The sequence below is a fragment of the Styela clava genome, chromosome 9 (assembly GCF_964204865.1).
Source record: "Styela clava chromosome 9, kaStyClav1.hap1.2, whole genome shotgun sequence".
Taxonomy (NCBI): domain Eukaryota; kingdom Metazoa; phylum Chordata; class Ascidiacea; order Stolidobranchia; family Styelidae; genus Styela; species Styela clava.
In genome coordinates this window covers 13,939,646-13,961,411 of record NC_135258.1, presented here as the reverse complement: position 1 = coordinate 13,961,411, position 21,766 = coordinate 13,939,646, and the positions used below count along the sequence as shown (strand labels likewise).

The following is a 21,766-nucleotide window of genomic DNA, read 5'->3' as shown; positions in this document are numbered from 1 at the left end:
ATAAAAATAAAGCTCATTTGTATTTTGCCATTGGTACTGGACAATTGAATATGAATTGACATTTAATTGTTCTTACCATCTACCGACTATTGTGGGTTATAATCACTAAAAGCCGATATATCCTATTAAAAATTGTATTGCTAGCTTAAAATTTCCTTTTATAAGTAAAGCAGTTAACAGTACTGGTAAAGGGAGCTTTACAGACTTAAATCAAAGAGATATTTGCTTGAGGCATTACACAATAAACTGGGAAACATACAATTGGAACAACTCCGTATTTCGTAATAATGAATATGTAAGAGATGAATTGCACAAATTTGTTGGTTCTATACTAATAAAACCAAGTCAAGAGGGATTTAATTTTGCGATTAAAATCAATCAAAAAAGCGACCTCGTCAACATGACCATCTACGTTTAATTTGCAACGTCCTTTAGTCTTTTTTGGTTCAAAAAAAATATGCGTTTATCGTAGCAAATATTTTCTAAAATAAGATTAACAAATAACGTGCAAACATAAAAACTTAAATCATTTTTTCCATATTCAGAAATACTAGATTGATTAGTACATTGCAAAATAAGCATTGATCTACGAGTTGTTTCGAACAAAGCCTATTGTAATGAATAAGAACAATTAGTGATACACAGAAATGGAGAATGACATGCCTTCCGTCTGAAAAAATGGCGGACCTCCTGGAGTATACGCATCAAGATGACGCACAACCTGAACTCTGGTTGTGTACCAGCTTAAGGTTCAGGTTATGCGACATCTTAGTGCGCATACTTCAGAAGTACCAAAATGGCAACTATCATGTACACAGTAGATTGAACAGAACTTTGTTATAAATTTAACTGATATTGTTATTGCAAGTTTCTGAGTATGATTCTAGGTTAGAGATTTTGCAACGGATCATGAAAATTGGTATTACTTTTAAATTTTCTTGTAACGAGCCAGAATTTTTATTGGTAGACGAAATAACTCGACAGTAGGAATATCTGACAAGAAAGGGTAAATTAATAGGTTAAAAAATTACTCAAAAAATAACGGAAAATACTTTTGGTTTATTGAAAATATTGGGTTGTTTGTTTCTATAATTCTGCTCATATTACTATAGAACTTGAAACTAGTAGAAATAAACTATTCTGAAACAAGCATCAAAGAAATAAGCTTGTATCATATCCCAATTTTGTATTTCCTATATATGGCTATCCATAACAACAAAACAAATGTATGAAAAGATGCGTTGTATAAATTTGAACATTTTTATATATATTTAACTGTCTCGCGATATTTAAAAGATTGTGGATCATGATGAAAGTTCTGTTCCTCTAGCTAGTAAAAACTCATTGGTTTGATCAGCATCAAGATTTTTTTGGCCTTTCGACATCTGATTCTAACGATAAAACTGTATCTTCTGCTGTCATAGAGATCGCGTTACATCGTTGAAGCATGTGACTGATCAATAATCTGAATATATTTAAACGAGGTAAAGTTTATGTGATAAACAAAGTGAAATTTTCTATGATTGTTGTCAAAAATGCAATTTCAGAAATGACATAAAATATTCATTGCAGAATATTCACTGTATGAGTCGAATGAATATTATGAATTTTTAACTGAAAAAGGGGGAATAAAATGCATTATCTTGTACATTAACATTTGAGAACTAAGATTAGACAATAGTATAAGATATTGACGTAATATATCTTTAACTTGCTCATGAACTAACTAATTTGGCCAACAAACTTAGCAATTCAGTTATTTAACAAATGCAACGGGGTAACAACGTATGATATTGAAATATACATACTTCATTGCCTCTTCTATTCCTTCATTATTTTTTACAGAACACAGTTTCCAGCCCACAAAACCATTGTCTTTTGCAAATCTATCAATATATTGATCTGATATTTGTCTCTCATTTTTGAGGTCACTCTTTTAAAGAAAATCGATGTCTTAATTAGTCACATCTCAACCTGCATAGGCTATAGTTAGATATTCTTTCAAATCGCTCTGAAAACGATTTTTTTTTTCACTTTTTTCTTAATAATATCTCTTGAAATTTGAAACGCCAAACTGTGATAAAGAAAGGCATGCGTCATAAATGCTGTGTTTTAGATTAGAATTGAATACAGTAGACTTGACCTCGATGTAAAGTGAACTTCGTATTAATAATTTGAAATCAAAGTGGAATTTGCAGCAGTGTTGCTCGATGGCTAACAAGTCATTGAAATTATATTCCTTACTTTGTTTGCCAGTAGAAGACATGGAATCGGATTTTGATCTGCTAAAAAAACTTTTGCGTCGAGATCTTGCTTCCATTTCGTACAGTTTTGAAATGATTTAGGGTCAGTGACATCAAACATTAGAACACATGCAGATGCCCCCTTGTAATATACTCGTGTCAAAGAAGTACCTCGTTCTCCTCCTGCCATGTTATAATATCGAAAAAGCTATGTCAAAGAGGAATATTATACTGCGCAGCGTGAGAGAAAGGCGTGCATCGGTATTTTTACGACAAGGTTTAGGAGCACAGACTTTACTAAAAAGACCATTAAACAAACCATACATACAAGAGCAGTCGAGCAATACAGAATAAAAAGTGCCCCTCCCCTTTATTTAGAATAGAACAGAAAAAAATAAAGATGAAATATTGGGTTCCATATGGCTTCTGAAGTATAATAAAAGTAATAGCTTTCATAGCGACTTCCACCATCTTTAAGTACTACAAATTTAAAAATCCATTTTTTTTTCTCAACAACAACAAGAATTTAGCAAAAAATCTACATTTACAATTCGTGACCAATATCATAATTGATATTCATTTTCTGAGATAAGAATGATATAGGGCAAAGTAATTGCAATATGATCATCGCAAACCCCAATTGTCCATCATATTATATAATATTCTCGGTATTTGCGATTAGTGATACAAAAAAAAAGTCATGTGAAGATCGTTCAGGAGGCAAAGATCTGACATTAAACTTATGAAATCCAATCGAAGCATGATTGAATGTCTATTTCGTTCATTATCATAGATATAATTTAACGGTATGTGATAATATGTAAGTTACATCATTCCAATAGCACCAGGAGTATCAAAGAAAACTACCCAGCGTACAGATTAGCAAAGATTATTTGTAAATGAATATTTCTAGGCTTCTTGACTCTTAGAAACTTAGTTAAAAGTCTCATTCGACTTCAGTGGTTTAAGCGCCAATTCCAAGGGTTCAAACTTCCCGGATTTAATAGCGTCAAGTCTTTGTTTCTTCGTCGCCGTGTATGTGTTTGGATGAATTGTTGTTGTAGTTTAGTCAATATATTATTGATAAAAGTAGTAATCATTGATTTCGTCTTCAGAAACAGCAGACAAAACAGGCAACATGAAATTGGCAGAAAAATGAGGAAGATAAGCAAAACTTAGAATATGGTTCAAGACAAACTGATAAATGCGCGCTCGTCCATGGAGCAATACAAACAAACAAAAAACACCAATGTGTTTCAGTACCTCAATGAGCATATATACAATGAGTGGAAACTTCCAAATATTTGCTCATTAATCCATTGTACCCTGCATTTTTACGTCGTCCAGCTAAATGGTTCGTTGCATATGGAGAAAACATATCGCTCGCTGCAAAAATCCTTTGCTTTGCTTCGGCCGCGCCGGGTGCGAAATTGGCCGTATTGAGGCTTGGAATTTTTCGATTCGTGTTCGGTTTTGGGTTTCGAAGTATGGTACGTTGAAAGCATACTAACTAGGAGCATATGCATATTGGGAATGCATATCTATTATGCAAAAAACGTAGCTACAGAACATAATATGAATCAGTCGCCAAGTGGGGTGCGGTTATTGCTGTATTTATTCATTGATATAACATGGGACTTACATATTTATCCAGGGAGAGAGGAAAATCGAAATCCTGAATATATATGGCGAACCACGGCCTCTCCAAATAGCTCTGTGCTCCATATGAACTCCCAGGCTGCCAGGACTTTGTGAGGTATTCGTTTACTTATTAAAAATACTGATTTTAACTATAAATTACTCTGGGATATCTTGTCATTGAAATTTAAAATTTGCCGTTTTCATGTCTTGTGAATTTACACATAAAATTTTTTTTTATTATATTATTTAGAGCAGGACTTCCCAAACTTTTGAGCTCGCGGCCCCTTTTAATATATTAAAATTTTTCGCGGCCTTGTCCACGTTAAATTATGCCACTTTAAAAAACTTTAACATGTCTACTCAATACAAAAAACAAGCACATATTTATTCAGATTAACGTTTCTCAATTATTCAGTGTAATGGGTACGAATTAGGGATGGGCCGGGATCCGGACTCGGATTCGAGTCGAATCCAGGCATTTGTTGGACTCGGATTCGATTTCGAGTCCACGTCGTTTTTACCGAGTCTATAATCAATTCTGTTTTTACTGATTTACGCTTATGTTTGTACTTTTACCCCTATAAATCTCACTACATACCTTAACTAGTTGAAATTCAAGGTTAGATATTTAACAATATCACTCGTGTGTATTATAAACACTCCTAATAAAAACGACGACAGATATCCAGATAATATAACGCAAGGTAAATACTATTCATAGCATATAACAATGATGCGCCAGTCGCCTTCAAACTATCTATACTTTTTGGTATACATGTGGTACACAATAAAATATGTGTAAGCGCAATATTTTTGAGTTTTCGATTCGCGTAAATAAATATGAAACATGCGCAGGATCAACCCAAGTGGGAATCTCATCAATACCTCTTTTAAATCGAGTTTATTACGTGCAATCCTTTCTCTAAAAAAAGGGAGCAATGGAACGCATGGAGCGTTTTAGAACGTTTACATGAACTACTAAATCGCAAGCATTGTATTGACGACGAGTGGCATCTCTCTACCATTTGCACACGCGACATAGTAAATTTAAGGTTATAAATATCTGGAATTATGGGAAAGCATTGTAGTCAAAAGCTTTTTATTTTCCTATTTGACATGTAAGAATTTCTAAACAGCCGCCCAGAATTGACGCAAGGTGGTGGGCTGGAAATCCAGTTCACAGCCAAGGCGCACATTGACCCACGTTTACGTTTGTATTATGGCAGCCGAAAAGGAAGAAAAATATATTTTTATATTGATTCAACAGCTGCGGAACCATTAGGCAAAAAATATGAGCTCCGACGTATGTTTGTGAGCGCGCGATGCTGTAGTATGGTCAAAAACGTGTTTTTTCTACTTTTACATTGTGACGTCACGGGATCGGAGGATTCGATTCGAGTCCTTGACCTATTACTCGGATTCTTCGAATCTCTGTAATGCCGGACTCTTCCCATCTCTAGTACGAATCCTTTTTTCTGCATAGCAAGGCTCAATGTATGTTTGTTTATACAGGCCTAAATGATGAATTACGATGTGTGGCTACCGACGGCATGGTCCTTATCTCGAATTGTTCACTCTTATTGATCAAACTTAGCATAAGGCAGCATTTTGGGCGACGCCAAATTATCAGGGAAAAAACTCACGGCGCACCTACACAAAAAATATACTGCCTCGAAACAAAACACAATTTTGTCATCGTTAATATGTACTAAATGTCTTTTGAGGGTTTTAATCATGTAGGCCCGAGGAATAAAGGCAAAAAATTAACGTTTTTTTTTTTTTTTTATCTCTGCCTGGTTTTTCCTCAAAATGCTAAAGAAATCACTCAAGTTTGATGAACTTGGTTCAGCAAATAAATAAACTGCAGCCTATACGAAATTGCAGCATGTAGGGTTTATCTCTTATATTATGTAACAACAGACCCTACGTACAAAAAGTAAACACATAGAACGGCAAAATGACTTTGTTTCATAACACGTCATTTGAAACAATAAACATTTAGAATAAATATGATGTGTAATATGTTTCGAGGCGCACTCAGCGAATCGTCTTCGGAAACCGCTAGCCTAGTGATTAATAGAGCCGTCATTGTTATGCAAACCGCAAATCGGGTTTCACGATCAGAATATGCATTGTTATGCAAGCGCGATCATTCTACCGTGTTTCCCCGAATACAAGACCAAGCCTGAATTTTAAAAAAGATTTCGATAAAAGCGCTCGCTTTTAAAAAAGACTTAGTCGATAGCGCAACCTTTTTTTTTGACTCAATCTCGTGGAAGTGCGTCGTTTCAATTTTGCTAGGACGTCGCAAAATTTCGTGATTCGTGAACCTTTCAAACAACCCATATCTTCTACTTTCACTGGAAAAAAGAAAGATTAAATCGATCTTACCCGTGATGTTTCTATAATAGAAAAGTTTAATTCTGGAAATTCGGTTTTCTGTAGATAAAAATTATTTGTCCTTGGTTCAAAAAGCGTTGCGCACTCCCATCTTCTTTGAGATTAATTATTTATATACAGAAGGCTTCTCTACCAAGGCCCATTAATTGCGATTTCACTGACTGTCGTTAAGTTTTGTTTGTTCGTTTATATGAAACTCATTGCGGAAAAGGTCTTTTGAAAGGTATCAATACGTATTTTCACGGGTCGCAACTTGAGCATATTTTTAAAGGGCATCACAATACGATGAAGTTCGAGAACCACTGCGTCCCAGTCGATAGCAAGAAATATTTTCTACTTTTTTTAAATGGTTAATAGTTTATATGTAGCAGTTATTTTAAATAAAAACGTGCTATTTATAAGTAAACGGAAATCGGTAGGCCTATTCATATTTTGTATAATAAAAAATCTCATTATTCTCTATTCCAAAAATAAGCCCTAGTGTTATTTTCGAAAGAAAAATGAAGACAGTGTCTTATTTTCGGGAAAACGCGGTATTATGATGATGTATTCACTCGGAATCTTGAAATCTTTGTTTCACACTATTTGTATAATAATTGTATTTCGAATTCACTGGAGTCTGAAAAAAGTACAATATATATGGTACTTTGTGTAAAATTGGTGTTCTCTTTGCGGCCCCTAAAATTCGTTTCGCGGCCCCTTTCAGTGCCGCGGCCCCTAGTTTGGGAAGCCCTGATTTAGAGTACAGTCCGTTATCAATTATGATTTTTGCCTATATATTATTTACTTTTAACGATCCTTCATATAATTTATGACGGCGTAAGGCGGGTAATAAATTAAAAACAATGCGTCGTTCACAGCGAAATTCCACAGTTACGTGTAGCTCGCCTCTGTCGGTTTTGGTGAATATATACAAAAACACGCTCGCGTGTAGCGCCGATCGAATGCATGAAATGTGGAACTTTTACTTGAAATTTAATGCTAATAAAGTTGATTTTTTATTGTCATTCAATGATTATTTACATGCGTCGTGATTACTGGTGGACAAAATCGTATTTTTTTATATAAAATTATTCGAATAATTTAACGAATATCGGCGAAGATGTTAAAGACAACTATTAAGGAATGCATTCACAACAAAAATTAATTTTATTCTGATTTTCATCTTCTGTGTAGGATTTTTATCACAGTTACGGTCCCAATTTTGAGCGAATAATATTATCCTTACTGACCCCGGGATGCGATATTTGTGAAGCTGGTAGTTGACATTTTTATGTTTTAATTTGATATCGTTTCCGTGTTACTTTCGTATTAAATAATAATTAAAAAACTCCGCAAATTGTTGAGTATTCACGTAACTCAGCTTTGGTTTCAAACACTGATACTTAACACGTGAATAAATCAGCAATAATGGCATTTCTACGTGGTCAAAATATTATTTCTCCACAATATCTCGGGAAATTTGCGTAGAATACCTTATTCACATGCCTTGCTTATCTGATTCAACGTTTCTAAATTTACAAAAACGATGTTGACGTGATTTAAGCAAAATTAGAAATTGAAAAATATGATGGCGCAAAAATGAAACAAAACAAAAAAATCTCACATTCATCGTTTCTGCCTGTTGGCGATAGCCGTCGGTAAATTTTACGTAACTCATTGTAAATTTATGTTAATAAATTCTATTTTCGCCCTGTATTTGTATTAAAATAAAAGAGAATGTCCTTAAACTAGCTTATAACTCTTCTTTCATTTTGAACGCCCTAACTAAACGACGGTTACATGCGTGTTACTGAATAACAATCACGCATTCTTATTTATCATTATTAGCGCCAACTAAAAAAGATAACATGTCGTAAAGATAAAAAAGTCTGGCGGTGTTAATTGCGCTGCAGTGATAATACACAGAATAATATAGTTTTGACGAAACCATAATGCGTGACCGTAAACGAGGGTGCTGCTTTTTTGTGGAAGAAGTTTCGCATAAAAAAGTTTCTCAAACGGAATGGCATTGTATTCATTGATATAAAAATGGGGTTAACATATTTACCCAGGTGGAGAGGAAAGCCGATTCCCTGCTATTCTTCGAATTTTTGTCTTCGTTTTTAATGTCAAGATATCCCAGACTGACAGAATAATTTAAAATAGGGGAGCCCTGGGGATTCGTATGGAGCACCTTATAAACTATGATTGTGAGAAGCCGTGGTTCGCCATACATTTAGGCCTTCTTATCGCCATTGCTTTCCCCTGGATAAATATGTACCTAAATTCCATGCTATAATTAGAAATTACCGCACTTGACTTCATATTCTGTGCTATAGCTACGTTTTCTGCCTAATAGATATGCATTCCCAATAAGCATATGCTTATAGTTAGTATGCTTTCAACGTACCATACTTCGAAACCCAAAACCGAACACGAATCGAAAAATTAAAAGCCTCAATACGGCCAATTTCGCACTCGGCGCGGCCGAAGCAAAGGATTTTTGCAGCGAGCGATATGCTTTCTCCTTATGCAACGAACCATTTAGCTGGACGACGTAAAAAATGCAGGGCACAATGGATTAATGAGCAAATATTTGGAAGTTTCCACTCATTGTATATATGCTCATTGAGTACCTACAACTTAGCCTTAGATAAATCGTTGTTACAGCAGACACCAGTCAGGCTTGGTAAAAGCTGCAACTACTGGCTATTAGGCTGAAATGGATCCAACGGTTTTTCACCGTTGTTAATATATAAAATATTCAATTCTATTCCAGAATCCAAACTCAGAGTTGAGCGCTTCACTAAAAAGCTCTTCGACAAAAATCAATTACTAGATTTCTAGATTGACCCGTATACGCATTCTAATGAAAAGGTATAATGCGATTGAATTGCATATATATTTTAAGTGTGCAATTACAATAAACTGAATTGTAAATATTCACTACCTACCTCCCAGAGTCGATTTATAGGGTTCTTTGAATGTATTATTAACAAAGCGGCGAACAAAGGAAGTCTTTCCGACCGCCAGATCGCCAATCAACAGAACCTTATACATGATTTATGGTTTAAGCCATTAAATGATAACAATGGAATGAAACCTATAGTATGATAACCCATCAACAGAACAAAGTGCTGTTCATCTATTCTTAAGTTTTTCAATTTGTCATTCATTATATAACAAAACAATCAGCTGGGAAGGTGAAACAAGATCTGTCAGTTCGGACCTGATAGTTAACAAACCGGGAAAAATCTTCAGATATGCAACCTTCGGACATGTGAAGGTTGTGTAACCTTGTAGTAACTTTCACAGAGTGGTTATTGGGTCATATCGCCATTGTTTTTTGTTTTTTTAAGTAGGAGGGCTTCTAGTTTAGGAGATACCCTAAAAATAAACTGTTTTGGTAACAAGAATTAATTATTATTCAAAATCCCTTTATTAAATTTATCCTGTGTTGTTTGCATGATTCAAGATGCGTTAAAGTCGTCGCGTAAGACAAACTCCATGTTTTCTGAATGTCTGTTCATCCCACTACAACTAGCACCTACACAAAAATATTTATTGTCTACTTCATAGCGAATGTCTACTCTGGATATTCTATACTTCCTCATAACAATTTCAAAAATGCTTCGTACTTTTCACTAGACAACTCAAGTATACAAGGGCATTTTGTCCGAATCCACAATCCACATCATATCAAACGGAACAGATTTACTGTAGCTGTTTGACTAGAGTTCGATACACTAATTTTTGTTTACTCCCAATTTTCAAGTGCAGGTGCTGCAACTGTGTAAATGATTAGCTATAGCGTGATGTAATAAGCAAAAATATGTATAAATATTTGCTATTGTGTATCTCTTATCCGTCACACAAGTATCTTTTTGTGGGATTACCATACGTCCCGGTTTAGCCCACTTAAAAAAGTAATTAGAAAAGTAATTTAACCCACCCCTGAAATAAAGATTTTCGTCCGTTTGTACGTACTAGGTACAGTATTTGTTATATTTAATTTGTACTAGCAACGCTAGTTTTTAAAATACTATGGAGATGCCTAATCGAAAGAAGGGTGATGAGTATCGTACATTTCAACTTGTGCTGCATGTGAGCAGCCGTTCAAGACCGCAGCGACAACATGCAGCATCAGACGTCACATTAAATGTGTATTGACATCGTATGTGTTGACTTTTGAGTAAAAATTTCAGGTCTGATTAAGTGAAGAAATGCTATATGGCTCGCACGGAAATGCAGTTGAAAATATGTATCTTTTATGGCTTTCTCGACCAAAAAGGTTCTCGACCCCTGCTTTAGTCTAAGTGGGTTCAAAAAATATGCGTCCGGGTTTCTTAAAATATCGCAACAAATATTTTCTAAAATAAGATTGAGTGCAAAATAAGCATTGGATACAGCCTACAAGTTATTTTAAACCAAAAAGTATTGTAATCAGTCAATCAAAGAAAAGAAGGAAATTGCATGCTATTCGTCTGAATGCGAAAAAAGTGAATTATCATGTATGACCAGAGTTAAGTAGACGGAACTCTGGTATACATTTAACTGATATTATTATTGCAAGTTTCTGAGCTTGTTTATTATCACAAATTTTGAAACGAATCGCGAAAAAGGTTATTAATTTTAAATTCCCGTGTAACAAAATATAATTTTTACTGGAAAATGGGATCGAATGGTAGGAGAAATAACCCGTCATTAGAAATTCTTGACAAGAAAGGTAAATTAATGTGTTGGAGAATTACTTAAAAAAATAACGGAAGATTATTTTTTGTATATTGAAAAGACGAGTATTGGGTTGTTTGTTGCTATAATGCTGCTCATATTGCTAGAACTTAGAACTAGTAAAATGGAACTACTCTGAAACAAGCATCAAAGACATAAGCTTGTACCATATCTAAATTTTGTTTTTCCTATATATGACTATCCATAACAATAAAAACAAATGTATGAAAAGATGCATTGTATAAATTTGAACATGTTTTATATATATTTAACTGTCTCGCGATATTTAAAAGCTTGTGGATCATGATGAAAGTTCTGTTCCTCTAGTAGAAACTCATTGGTTTGATCAGCAGCAAGATTTTTTTGGTCTTTCGACATCTGATTCTAACGATAAAACTGTATCTTCTGCTGTCATAGAGATCGCGTTACACCGCTGGAGCATGTGACTGATCAATAATCTGAATATATTTGTACGAGGTAAAGTTTATGTGATAAACAAAGTGAAATTTTCTATGATTCTTTTCAAAAATGCCATTTTAAGAATGACATAAAATATTCATTATATGGGTCGAATGAATATTAGGAATTTCAAAAATACGGTATCTGAAATTCAATGAATCTATGAATATAAGTGAATGAAATGCATTATGTTGCACATTACCATTAAAAAACTAAGATTAGACAATAGTAAGATGTAAACGTAATATATCTATAATTTGCTCATGAACGAACTGTTTTTATCAACAAACTCAGCAATTCAATTAACTAACAAATGCAACAGGGTAACAACGTATGATATTGAAACATACATACTTCATTGCCTCTTCTATTCCTTCATTATTTTTTACAGAACACAGTTTCCAGCCCACAAAATCATTGTCCTTTGCAAATCTATCAATATATTGATCTGATATTTGTCTCTCATTTTTGAGGTCACTCTTTTAAAGAAAATCGATGTTTTAATTAGTCACATCTCAACCTGCATAGGCTATAGTTAGATATTCTTTCAAATCGCTCTGAAAACGATTTTTTTTTACTTTTTTCTTAATAATATCTTTTGAAATTTGAAACGCCAAACTGTGATAAAGAAAGGCATGCGTCATAAATGCTGTGTTTTTGATTAGAATTGAATACAGTAGACTTGACCTCGATGTAAAGTGAACTTCGTATTAATAATTTGAAATCAAAGTGGAATTTGCAGAAGTGTTGCTCGATGGCTAACAAGTCATTGAAATTATATTCCTTACTTTGTTTGCCAGTAGAAGACATGGAATCGGATTTTGATCTGCTAAAAAAACTTTTGCGTCGAGATCTTGCTTCCATGGTGTGCAGTTTTGAAATGATTTAGGGTCAGTGATATCAAACATTAGGACACATGCAGATGCCCCCTTGTAATATACTCGTGTCAAAGAATTACCTTGTTCTTGTCCTATCACGGTATAATACCGAAAAGAGATATGTCAAAGAGGAATATTATACTGTGTAGCGTGAGAGAAGGGCGTGCATCGGTATTTTTACGACAAGGTTTAGGAGCACAGACTTTACTAAAAAGACTATTAAACAAGCCATACATACAAGTGCAGTCGAGCAATACAGAATAAGAAGTGTCCTCCTCCCTTTATTTAGAATAAAACAGCAAAAAATAAAGATGGAATATTGGGTTCCATATGGCTTCTGAAGTATAATAAAAGTAATAGCCTTCATAGCGACTTCCACCATCTTTAAGTACTAAAAATTTGGAAATCGATTTTTTTTTCTCAACAACAACAAGAATTTAGCAAAAAATCTACATTTACAATTCGTGACCAATATAATAATTGATATTCATTTTCTGAGATAAGAATGATATAGGGCAAAGTAATTGCAATATGATCATCGCAAAACCCAATTGTCTATCATATCATATAGAATCCTCAATATTTGCGATTAGTGATACGAAAAAAAGTCATGTAAAGATCGTTCAGGCGGCAAAGATCGTGGCATTGAATTATCAGAATTACAGATACCGTATATATAAAAGTATAATTTCTACTTAGTATCTAGATCCTATTATTCTTTGATATGTTTTGATAAAACGACTAACCTGCAATATCCCATAGGTGCAGTTTCAATGAATTGCCGTCATCAAGTTTAAGAGTTTTCATCGAGAAGTCGACTAAACAAAATAAAAGTTGAACATTTGTGATGAAGTGGGTCGTTTTAAGCTCGAACAAGGTACCGTAATTAAAGTTTTTACGTTAAACTTATGAAATCCAATCGAAGCATGATTGAATGTCTATTTCGTTCATTATCATAGATAAAATTTAATGGTATGTGATAATATGTAAGTTACATCATTCCAATACCGGTAGCACCAGGATTGTGAAAGAAACTACCCAGCGTACAGATTAGCAAAGCTTATTTGTAAATGAATATTTCTAGGCTTCTTGACTCTTAGAAACTTAGTTAAAAGTATCATTCGACTTCAGTGGTTTAGGCGCCAATTTCAAGGATTCAAACTCCCCGGATTTAATAGCGTCAAGTTTTTGTTTCTTCGTCGCCGTGTATGTGTTTGGATGAATTGTTGTTGTAGTTTAGTCTATATTTTATTGATAAAAGGAGTAATCATTGATTTCGTCTTTAGAAACAGCAGACAAAACAGGCAACATGAAATTGGCAGAAAAATGAGGAAGATAAGCAAAACTTAGAATATGGTTCAAGACAAACTGATAAATGCGCGCTCGTCCACAGAGCAATACAAACAAACAAAAAACACCAATGTGTTTCAGTACCTTCAACTTAGCCTTAGATAAATCGTTGTTACAGCAGACACCAGTCAGGCTTGGTAAAAGCTGCAACTACTGGCTATTAGGCTGTAATGGATCCAACGGTTTTTCACCGTTGTTAATATATAAAATATTCAATTCTATTCCAGAATCCAAAATCAGAGTTGAGCGCTCCACTAAAAAGCTCTTCGACGAAAATCAATTACTAGATTTCTAGATGGACCCGTATACGCATTCTAATGAAAAGGTATAATGCGAATGAATTGCATATATATTTTAAGTGTGCAATTACAATAAACTGAATTGTAAATATTCACTACCTACCTCCGAGAGTCGATTTATAGGGTTCTTTGAATGTATTATTAACAAAGCGGCGAACAAAGGAAGTCTTTCCGACCGCCAGATCGCCAATCAACAGAACCTTATACATGATTTATGGTTTATGCCATTAAATGATAACACTGGAAACAAACCTATAGTATAATAACCCATCAACAGAACAAAGTGCTGTTCATCTATTCCTAAGTTTTTCAATTTGTCATTCATTATATAACAAAACAATCAGCTGGGAAGGTGAAACAAGATCTGTCAGTTCGGACCTGATAGTTAACAAACCGGGAAAAACCTTCAGATATGCAACCTTTGGACATGTGAATGAAAAACATGTCTAATAATATCGGTTTATACGTTCTTGACAAAAGGCACGTTGTTAATATTGGCTAGTTATTACATACTACGGCATTTGACTGACATACAATAAACAAAAAGGATGACAAAATGTTACCAAAAACCTAATTGTATCAGTTGCAGAACAAGTAACACATATTGCATATAACCTTGTAGTAACTTTCACAGAGTGGTTATTGGGTCATGTCGCCATTGTTTTTTGTTTTTTTAAGTAGGAGGGCTTCTAGTTTAGAAGATGCCCTAAAAATAAACTGTTTTGGTAACAAGAATTAATTATTATTCAAAATTTCTTCATTATATTTATCCTGTATAGTTTGAATGATTCAAGATGCGTTAAAGTCGTCGTGTAAGACAAACTCCATGTTTTCTGAATGTCTGTTCATGCCAATACAACTAGCACCTACACAAAAATATTTATTGTCTACTTCATAGCAAATGTCTACTCTGGATATTCTATATTTCCTCACAACGAATGCTTCGTACTTTTCACTAGACAACTCAAGTATACAAGGGCATTTTGTCCGAATCCACAATCCACATCATATCAAATGGAACAGAATTACTGTAGCTGTTTGACTAGAGTTCGATACACTAATTTTTGTTTACTCCCAATTTTCAAGTGCAGGTGCTGCAACTGTGTAAATGATTAGCTATAGCGTGATGTAATAAGCAAAAATATGTATAAATATTTGCTATTGTGTATCTCTTATCCGTCACATCTTTTTGTGGGCTTACCATACGTCCCGGCTTAGCCTACTTAGAAAAGTAATTGCCCACCCTTGAAATAAAGATTTTCGTCCGTTTGTACGTACTAGGTACAGTATTTGTCATATTTAATTCGTACTAACAACGCTAGTTTTTGAAATACTATGGAGATGCCTAATCGAAAGAAGGGTGATGAGTATCGTACATTTCAACTTGTGCTACTTGTGAGCAGCCGTTCAAGACCGCAGCGACAACATGCAGCATCAGACGTCACATTAAATGTATATTGACATCGTATGTGTTGACTTTTGAGTAAAAATTTCAGGTCTGATTAAGTGAAGAAATGCTATATGGCTCGCACGGAAATGCAGTTGAAAATATGTGTCTTTTATGGCTTCCTTGACCAAAAAGGTTCTCTGCTTGACCCCTGCTTTAGTCTAAGTGGATTCAAAAAATATGCGTCTGGGTTTCTTTTAAAAACATCGCAACAAATATTTTCTAAAATAAGATTAAGTGCAAAATAAGCATTGAATACAGCCTATAAGTTACTTTAAACCAAAGCGTATTGTAATGAATAAGGACAATCAGTCAATCAAAGAAAAGGAGGAAATTGCATGCTACTGAATGCAAAAAATGTGAATTATCATGTATGACCAGAGTTGAGTTGACGGAACTCTGGTATACATTTAACTGATATTGTTATTGCAAGTTTCTGAGCTTGTTTAGGATTACAAATTTTGAAGCGAATCGCGAAAAGGGGTATTAATTTTGAATTTCCGTGTAACGAAATATAATTTTTACTGGAAAATGGGATCGAATGGTAGGAGAAATAACCCGTCATTAGAAATTCATGACAAGAAAGGTAAATTAATGTGTTGGAGAATTACTTAAAAAAATAACGAAAGATTCTTTTTGTTTATTGAAAAGACAAGTATTGGGTTGTTTGTTGCTATATTGCTGCTCATATTGCTAGAACTTAGAACTAGTAAAATAGAACTACTCTGCAACAAGCATCAAAGAAATAAGCTTGTACCATATCTAAATTTTGTTTTTCCTATATATGACTATCCATAACAATAAAACAAATGTATGAAAAGATGCATTGTATAAATTTGAACATGTTTATATATATTTAACTGTCTCGCGATATTTGAAAGATTGTGGATCATGATGAAAGTTCTGTTCCTCTAGTAGAAATTCATTGGCTTGATCAGCAGCAAGATTTTTTTGGCTTTTCGACATCTGATTCTAACGATAAAACTGTATCTTCTGCTGTCATAGAGATCGCATTACATCGTTGGAGCATGTGACTGATCAATAATCTGAATATATTTTAACGAAGTAGAGTTTATGTGATAAACAAAGTGAAATTTTCTATGTTTTTTTTCAATAATTCCATTTCAGGAATGACAAATAATACGCATTGCAGAATAGTTATTGCATTGGTTGTATGAATGTTAGAAATATTTTGTAAATATCTGAATTCAACGAGTTTATTAATAAAAGTTAAAAAAAAAATTATTTTGCATATTAATATTTAAGTACTAAGATTCGACAATAGTAAGATATAGACGTAATCTATCTTTAATTTGCTAATGAACTAAGTGATTTAGACGACAAACTTAGCTATCAATTACCAATGGAGGGACTTATGTTATAGAAATATACATACCTCATTCCTTCTTGCAGTCCTTCATTATTTTTCACAGAACACAGTTTCCAGCCCACAAAATCATTGTCTTTTGCAAATCTATCAATATATTGATCTGATATTTGTCTCTCATTTTTGAGGTCACTCTTTTAATTAAAAGAATATTCGATGTCTTAATTAGTCACGTCTTAAACTGCATATAGGTAAAAGTCATTTTAACTCGCTTTGAAAAGCGATTTCTTTCACTTTTTTTTAATAATATCGGTCGAAATTTAGACCGCCAAACTGTGATAAACAGGCGGCGTCATAAATGCGGTGTTCTAAATTAGAAGTGAATACAGTAGACTTGACCACACTATAAAGTGAATTTGCTGTGTATTACTATGTTTTATGTAGACAATTCAGAATGTCTAAAAGTTATCACTTCCAATTTTGTCCGATTATTTGATGTTGAAATATTGTTTTTAAGACCACAGAAGTGCATCAAATCATTATAAAATACGAATATCTTATATTAACCAATTAAAATCAAACTTGAATTTGCACCAGTGCTGCTCAATTACTGGCATGTCACTCCTTACTTTATTTGCTAGTAGAAGACATGGAATCGAATTTTGATCTGCTAAAAACACTTTTGCGTCGAGATCTTGCTTCCATAGCGTGCAGTTTTGGAATGTTTTAGGGTCAGTGATATCGAACATTAGAACACATGCAGATGCGCCCTTGAAATATACTCGTGTCATAGAAGTAAATCCTTCTTGCCCTGTCAAAAATGGAATATTATACTGCGTAGCGTTTGATATCATAATGGTATGGAAATGTTAAAATGTTGATAATTAGTATTGTTTTATCTGGAGTACTCGTTTAAACTGGGTTCATATTTTATTGGTTGGGGTAGGATAGAGGGGTAGGATAACAATTCAGCAATGCTCAAATAATGGACAAGTAGGTCGTGAATTGGTATTGTTGCGTAAAAATGAATTGAAGAACAAAAAATGATTAAAAATCGGGTCCCATACGGCTCGTAAAGTACATTAAAAGTTATAGCTTTCTAGCTTCTTCTTCCGACTTTAAGGACTGAAAAATTGAAGAAAAAGGTTGATGCATTAGTTGCAAAGAAAATCAATTTTTCCCCAATAACAGGAATTTAGCAAAAAAAAATCTACATGTACGATTCGTCTGCAATAATTGATATATATTCTTTATTTTTTATTTTCTGAGATAAGAGTGATATACAACAAAGTAATTGATATATGAACTTTGCAAAAACCAAATTTTCCGTCTATATACAGGGTGTCTCAAAAGTAAGTAAACACTTTTAATTTTCATTTGCTTTTCATGTACTTATCATAGAGCGTTCATTTCTTCAGAAAACATAGTATGGATAAGTAGTAGCATTTAGGTATTGAGGTATTGTTTGCATTTTTCATCAACCCACAGTATTTTTTCTTTAACCTATAACAGTTTTGGTCAAACGACTAACCTGCAATATCCCATATTTGCAGTTTTAATGAATTGCCGTCTTCAAGTTTGAGAGTTTTCAACGCGAAATCGACTAAACAGAATAAACTTTAAACATTTGTGGTTAAGTGGGTCGTTTTAGGCTCTAACAAGATAATTAAAGTTTTTACGTTGAACTCTCTAAATCCAATCAAAGCATGATTGAATGTCTATTTTGCTCAGAATTATAGATAATGTAACAATTTTTGATAATACGTAGGTTAAATCATTTTAATACCACCAGGATCATGAAAGAAAACTATCTAGTGTACAGATTATTAGAGTCAAAACGCTTATTTATAAATGCTTATTTCTTTGCTTCCGACATCTAAAAAACTTAGTTAAAAGTCTCATTCGACCCCAGTGGTCTAAGCGCCAATTCCAAGATTTAATAGCGTCAAGTCTTTTTTTCTTCGTCGCCGTATATGTATTTGGATGAATTGTTGTTGTAGTTTGGGCAATAAATTACTGATAAAAGTAGTAATCATTGAATTCGTCTTAAGAAACAGCAGACAAAACAGGCAACATGAAATTAGCAGAAAAATGAGGAAGATAAGCGAAACTTAGAATATGGTTTAAGACAAACTGATAAATGCACGCTCGTCCACAGAGCAATACAAACAAACAAAAAACACCAATGTGTTTCAGTACCTTCAACTTAGCCTTAGATAAATCGTTGTTACAGCAGACACCAGTCAGGTTTGGTAAAAGCTGCAACTACTGGCTATTACGCTGAAATGGATCCAACGGTTTTTCACCGTTGTTAATATATAAAGGTTCAATTCCATTCCAGAATCCAATCTCAGAGTTGAGCGCTTCACTAAAAAGCTCTTCGACGAAAAAACTAGATTTCTAGATGGGCCCGTATACGCATTCCAATGAAAAGGAATAATGCGAATGAATTGCATATATATTGTAAGTGTGCAATTACAATAAACGGAATTGTAAACATTCACTACCTACCTCCGAGAGTCGCTTTATAGTTTTCTTGGAATGTATTATTAACAAAGCGATGAACAAAGCAAGTTTTTCCGACCGCCTGATCGCCAATCAAAAGAACCTTATACATGATTTATTCTTTAATGACCTTATTCATGTCATTAAATGATAACACTTGAAAATAAACTATTATATATAAATAGATCAAAGTGCTGTTCATCTATTCTCATATTTTCAATTTGTCATTTATTACATAACAAAGTAAGCAGATGGAAAGGTGAATGAAATGAGCGTAGACGGAAACAGGTCTGACAGTTCGGAGCTGTTAGTTAACAAACCGTAAAAAAATCTTCAGATATGCAACCTTCGGATATGAAAAAATACATATCTAATAATTTCGGTATATACGCCTTTACAAAGAGCACGTTATTATTGTCTTGTTATTAAATACTACGGCATGTGACTGACATATATACAATAGAAAAAAACAACGACAAAATGTTACCAAAAATCTGATTGTATCCGTTGCAGAACAAGCAACACATATAGCATATAACCTTGTAGTAACTTTCACAGAGTGGTTATTAGTTTATATTGCAATTGTTTTTCTGTGCATGAGGGAGATTCTCATTTGGGAGATGCACAAACAATAAACTGGTATGGTAACAAAAAAGTGAGAATTGGTATTTGAAATCCCATTATCAAATTTATCCGGCACAGTTTGAATGATCCAAGAAGCGTTGAAGTCGAATTTTGAGAAAAATTGAAACTCTATGTTTTCATGCCACTACAACTGGCATCGACGCAAAAATATTTATTGTCCACTTCAGGGATCACCAAACTATGGCCCGCGGGCCAGATCCGGCCACTGGCGTCCTTTCATTCGGCCCGCAATAACACGAAAAAATGGCGAATTTTTTCCAAGGGGTGCTTCCCCGAGCATCGACTTCCTTGTTCATTACGTGTCATTGGCCAATCAGCAAGGTGCAAAAAGCGCGTAACAATAGATAGACCCTTTTGCATCCGCTCAAACACTTTTGGCACTCGGACAGATTTTCAGTCGTGGTTTCAAACAATACCTCGTTTTCGAGATTTTGCTTGCTATTCGCTAGTTTTTGGTCTTGATTCCGAAATTTAATTATAAATTAAATAAGTCATTTATCATTTTGCCTTCTTAGAAGTTGTAGCTTAATTGCAGTAATCAAAAATTGTCTAGAAATAGCTGTGATAAAATTCTCTACTGTGACGCAACGTTTTTTGCGAAGTGTGCACTCGTGGCGCATGCTTTCGGCGAAACTGTTGCTGTGTACGTTTCTCGTGCTAAAAAAAAAGGAGAACGTATAATTTGCGCTAGTAGTGCTAGTCACATTGACTTTTGTACTGCTTACATGCAGATATTCATGACAGCAATTGTTTTGCTAACAGCTAACCTCAGAATATTTGTCTAGAATTGTTTTGGTATGATGTTCTTGATCTATATTCTGCGATATAGAATTTAATATTCAAGTCTTCATAAATGCAGAATATATATTGTTGAATCAATTTCCTAACTTTTGAGAATTTATTGTATTACATTAACAAAAATATTTGTCCGGCTCATTTCGACACAGTTTGTTTTATACCTGATCCGCGGTCAAAAAAGTTTGGTGACCCCTGGTCTACTTCAAAGCAAATATCCACTCTGGATATCCTATACTTCCTCACAACGATTTTAAAAATGCTTTGTACTTTTCACTAAACTCAAATAAACAAGGACATTTTGTCTCAATTCACAAAAACACACGATATCAAACAGGAACAGATTTACTGTAGCTGTTGGACTAGAGTTTGATACACTGATTTTAATTTACACATAATTTTCAAGTGCAGGTGCTGCAACTGTGTAAATGATTAGCTATAGCGTGATGTGATCAGCAAAATATGTATAAATATTTGCTATTGTATATCTCTTATTCGTCACAAGGGTATCTTTTACTTTTTGGGTCTGCCGTGATGTTTCAGCTCAAGTTAATGATTTTGCCTAATGTAAATAAAAATGTTTACAGTCGGATCATTCTTGTTCATTACAGGGGTATTATAATTTGAGGCCTTTCGTGATCGCTTTATCGGTGATGAATGGTGACCGCATTTCATTGATTACAGAAAATAAAGTGTTAATAATGGCTACCGTAACCTCATGCCACGCGTCTATGGTCAATGTCATTTCCCAGTGCGGTTATGGTTTATCCAGAACAGGATCTTTTGACTGCCTGATTCATTAGAAGTGATAAAACCCGGATATTTTGTACAAAGCCACAATAAAATATAAAAAACGCCACCGCTTAATATAAAAATAGTAATTATCATAACGTCACTTTCAATAAAAAGCGCACGCTCGCCGTAACAATCAATTTTAAACATAGCGCCTCAGATTTCAACAGAAAAAAAATTTCATTTTCGTAAACCAGCACATTCTCGACATTCATTTTGCTTCTTTATTGCACATTAAATGTATATTCTTATCTGAACAAGTTAGTTAGTAT

At 34.0% G+C, this 21,766-nt stretch overlaps 2 protein-coding genes across 2 annotated transcripts; both read right to left on the bottom strand.

The window, feature by feature from the left end:
• Positions 1-1,109: 1,109 nt before the first annotated feature.
• LOC120339262 (ras-related protein Rab-7L1-like) lies at positions 1,110-14,186 on the bottom strand. Its single transcript, XM_078116400.1, has 5 exons — positions 14,087-14,186; positions 13,081-13,152; positions 2,245-2,426; positions 1,809-1,933; positions 1,110-1,465 (listed from the first exon to the last, which is right to left on the bottom strand). Exons 2-5 carry the CDS (start codon positions 13,139-13,141, stop codon positions 1,360-1,362), a joined length of 474 nt encoding a protein of 157 aa, XP_077972526.1. The 5' UTR covers positions 13,142-13,152; positions 14,087-14,186; the 3' UTR covers positions 1,110-1,359.
• A 1,915-nt stretch (positions 14,187-16,101) lies between these two features.
• Positions 16,102-19,374, bottom strand: LOC120340167 (ras-related protein Rab-7L1-like). The gene is made up of 5 exons (XM_039408455.2): positions 19,269-19,374; positions 18,289-18,360; positions 17,387-17,568; positions 16,827-16,951; positions 16,102-16,476 (listed from the first exon to the last, which is right to left on the bottom strand). Exons 1-5 carry the CDS (start codon positions 19,372-19,374, stop codon positions 16,365-16,367), a joined length of 597 nt encoding a protein of 198 aa, XP_039264389.2. The 3' UTR covers positions 16,102-16,364.
• Between the last annotated feature and the right edge of the window lie 2,392 nt (positions 19,375-21,766).